The following is a 4,049-nucleotide window of genomic DNA, read 5'->3' on the forward strand; positions in this document are numbered from 1 at the left end:
GGGAGGAGGAGTGGGAGGAGGAGTGGGAGGAGGAGTGGGAGGAGGAGGGAAGAAGAGGAAGGCAGAGCAGGGAGACAGAGATAGGAGAGAGAGAAGGAAGAGGAAGAGGAAGGAGAAGGGAATGCTTAGCAGAATCCAGCTGTCCCAGGGTTGGGCTGAGAACTTCAATCTGGGCCAAGAGCCCCAGGTGTCCTTGCTGCAATGTCCCTCCTGCCTCTTGGGCTCCTCCACGAGTGACACTCCCTACCTCCTGCTCAATGAACTGGACCCCATGTTGTTTCTCTACGGCCACACCAGCAAGCTTGACTTAGTTTCTCCCCTATGGGGGAAGGGGATAAGTCCTGGATCCTCTAGCTACAATGTCTGTGGGTAGCATTCAAGGTCTCCGTATACGGCACCTTCCTGGCCCACTCCTAGGAAGCAAGCCGCCATCCAATCAAACCTCCAAGACCCACGGCGCCCATGCTATGTCTAGTATACACAGTTGGTGCCTAATAAACAGGAGCCTGCAAACACTCTACCTGATTTGCTTCTGCCTCTCGGCACTCTGGGGTCTGCAACAGACAGGAAGGTCAATCCAAGGGGTGGGGTGGCCTTGTGCAGTGCTGACCCCTTGTTCCTTTCTCTGTCTCAGGGATGATGAAAGTCCTCGCCCTGGCTATCCACTTCACCCATAGCCCTGCATGTCTCAGCTCACAGCAGATTCTTACCCCGCTCCCGTTAACCAGGAGCCCAGCTTAGGGTGCTCTGCATGTTTTGACTTCGTAGGGCAGAGGTTGTTGGCAATCAACAAAGCCAATTAACCCATGTTCTGTCTCCAAGATTTTCAGATTCCTGGAGGATTACAGACAGCACAGAACCTTCTTAGTTATCTATACCTGCCAAAGTGGCCCAACTCAACGCTGCCCCTAGTGGTGCTTTCTGGCATTGCAGAGCTCCACATGTGTCTACTTGGGTGAGGTTTTTAGAGAGTTACTGGTCTGTACCAAGTGGGGACACTATATGTACTGTTGGATGGGTATTCTGTCAGAGACATACGCAGAGTGCTCTGGGCATCTCCATCCTACCAATAGCACATCCATATTGGAAACACAACCACGTTCATACACATCTCGTGGTCATGAGCTTTAAGGGCCATCCGAACTGTTCTACCCAAACCCCACAGTGGTCTTTCTCCCACCTCCAGCCTTCTTGCCTTCCTCCCAGTCTCAGAGGAGCCATGTGAGACACTTGGATAGGAGGGAGGAAGGTCCTGGCCTAGGGACGGAAGCAAAGGGGGCAGATTTGACTGCAGCTCTCAGGGCGGTGGGACTATGACAACCTCCTCCGGGGCAGGCAGTTGCCTTGCACCCATCTGCAGGGTAATCACGCCTGGGTCTGTGAACAGGCATATTCTCCCAGGTGTCTTTGAATCCCCTCACCTGGCAAAAGCCAAGAATAATGCATCTTGCTGGGGAAGTTGGGCCACGTATACCTGGGCACCATCGTTTGAGTCCTGCGTGTTTCTGGAGACATGGGGTTTGGATGTCTGGGCCTTGGGAAGGCTGCAGGTTTAGACGAGCCTCAAGGTGGCTCCCTCTGCAGAAAAGGATGCCGTGGGCCCGGGATCTGGACGTGAATTTGACTGCCACAGCACAAGCACCACGGGACTCAGAACTCTGGGCTCAGGCAGGGTCCAAAGGCTGCCTGGGGTGTGGCCATGTGACTGTGAGCCAGGGATGGAGCCACCTGCTTGCATCTCTGAGTCCTTGAGGTTCTTCGAGTGGGGAGAGAGATGTAGGGGAAATGGCAGCTTGCTGAGTGCCCCCTACCCCCAAAACCAGCAGCCCCTGAGAATGAGACAGATCCTCATTTCCCCACTGCTCTGATGTAAGTAATGCTTACATGTCTGAGCCTGCATGGTTCTGCCCTTGATCTCAGCCAACCTGCACTGAGGCCTCGCATTTAGAAGCATCTGAGAGGCCCCGAGTTCTAGCCTAAGCCCCCACTGTTAGAAGACATGGCTCATTCCCTCCTACACAGAGCCATGCACCTGCCTCTGGGTGGGGCCAGGACTCAGGCTTGGCAGCTGCCACACTCTCTCTTATGGGGCCACCTGTCCCAGCTGTGAGGGACGCTTCCCTGTTGGTGGTGGTGGGGGACTGTGTTGATATTTGAGGTAGGTCAACACAGCCACGCTGTCAACAAAGCTGGGCACACGCACACACAGCAGCTTGGAGATGTCACCTTCCTGACACCTGCTCCACCTGTCCCAGCTTCTGTCTCTTTAATCTTCCCCATTCCCTCCCCCCAGCCTCTTACCTGGGCTTCCATTCTGAAGACCCCGGGGTCCTGAGAGGAGTGCCCCACTCTCCAGGGTGGTGGTGGACGCCTGAGACATGGAGCTGCAAGATGGAGGAGCGGGAGACTGATGGGTGCCTGGAGCTGGAGTGAGCTGGCCGGCCTCCAGAGCCCACCCTGAAGCACCCTTTCTGATTTCTTGGGGGTCTGGAGAGAACAGGAGGGGTGGAGGAGCTTTGGTGTTTCGGAGCCTGTGCTCCGTTCCTCAAAGGCTCCAGGCCCTTCTAGTCCCTACAGCCGGCAGAGCTGGGTTGTGGCCCTGGATGGAGGGTGGGAGGCTGCAGGGCCTCATGTGACACGGGGCGGGCTTGGGGACAGCATGGGGGAGGTCCTCCTGCAGCCTTCAGGGGTGAGGCAGCCAGCTGTGTCACAGTGATAATGCGGTGGGGGTCGGGGGCCTGCAGCTGTGCCCAGTGCTTCCTCGGCAGGAACCATCTGCCTGGTTGCCGCTTCTCTCTCCACCATGCCATTCCGGTCTGACTTTCCAACAACTTCCTCCTATCCCGCCTGTAGCCCCGAGACCTCCCACTGGGCCCAGTCTGGTGTAGCTCATGGAGTGTGTTTCCTCCACCCTGGGGTAATGTCCATCCTGGCCAGAACCTCTGGCTCGTCTGTCTATCTTCCCATGGGGCATAGCCCTTCCTGTGGCCTGGGAGGTCTAGAGACTCCACCCACTTTCCCTGCCTTCAGCCAGACTTTGCCCAAGAACCCCCTTCTATTTGCTATCCAATGAAAGGCCTAAGGGGAAGGGCAGAGTCAGGAGTGAGCATGGCTCAGGTGGTCTTTCTGTCACCATTAGGGGATCTCTCGTCACCTCTTGCTTCTAAGAATCTCCATTGTCACCTTGTGCCTGGCTTCCAACAGGATCAGGGTCACAGTCTCCCCAGCTGGTGGAAACAGTCCTACACTAGCTGCCCTGAGGGAAGCCCAAGCCAAACAAGCCACGGATAGGCAGTTGGCCTCTCTGCCTGGCAGCCTGGAACTTGCTGGGAAGGCTGTCTACTGGGGAGAAACTCCAGGCCCCTTTCCAGCTGACTCCCAGCAGAAATAATGCTATTCTAGCCTTAGGTTCCAGAGGAAGCCACTTACTAAACGGTGATGAAACTATCGGGTTGGCTTCATGGGAAGGAATAATGTTCTCTTAGACCCAGTAGGGGTTCGCAGACATGTTCCTAGCATGCTACTAGGATCGGTGTGCTTTGCTTTGATTTAATGTTTAGCTTGTTCATGTAGATAGTTGGTTACTAAAAACCCCTTTCTCCTGTCTCCCTGGCTGTCACTGTCTTGGCCTTTGGGTGTTCTTTAAGTTAAGGGTAGTACAACGAGCTATAGGCTTAGGCCTTGAGTTGGAGACTTCTGGAAATGGGGTCGGCTTTCCCTTTCTACTCTGCTGGCTGACTGCTCTCTTCAGGGTTGGAGGAGAGAGGACCCTGCTGTGGGCTAGGACAGTCTACCAGTGTCACTGTGTTCCCTGTGTTGTGATGAGGATGGCGCATAAGATCATCAGAGGGTACTGGATTATGTCTTTTTATTCTCAGTGCCAACAGTCCTGCCAGGGCCAGGCTCCTTGACCTCTGGAGAGCAGAGACAGAGAGATGTGTAATCTCATGGTCCCCCCTCCAGTGCAGCTGAGCCACAGGCCCCCAATATACCAGAGTGAGTGATCCAAGGAAGGTTTTGGATCAGGGACAGGGAGGGGTTTGGGGAAA

General features: G+C 55.2%; 1 protein-coding gene across 2 annotated transcripts in view; it reads right to left on the minus strand.

The window, feature by feature from the left end:
- The window catches only part of Cbfa2t3 (CBFA2/RUNX1 translocation partner 3), a 74,729-nt gene extending 71,816 nt beyond the window's left edge, over positions 1-2,913 (minus strand). For both annotated transcript variants that reach the window (XM_028752483.1, XM_028752467.1), the window contains exon 1: positions 2,302-2,913. In XM_028752483.1, the coding sequence (XP_028608316.1) occupies positions 2,302-2,380 (79 nt within the window). In that variant the 5' untranslated portion in view covers positions 2,381-2,913. The remainder of the gene's footprint in view (positions 1-2,301) is intronic.
- Positions 2,914-4,049: the final 1,136 nt, after the last annotated feature.

Source organism: Grammomys surdaster, unplaced genomic scaffold, assembly GCF_004785775.1.
Source record: "Grammomys surdaster isolate TR1022 unplaced genomic scaffold, NIH_TR_1.0 128, whole genome shotgun sequence".
Lineage (NCBI taxonomy): Eukaryota > Metazoa > Chordata > Mammalia > Rodentia > Muridae > Grammomys > Grammomys surdaster.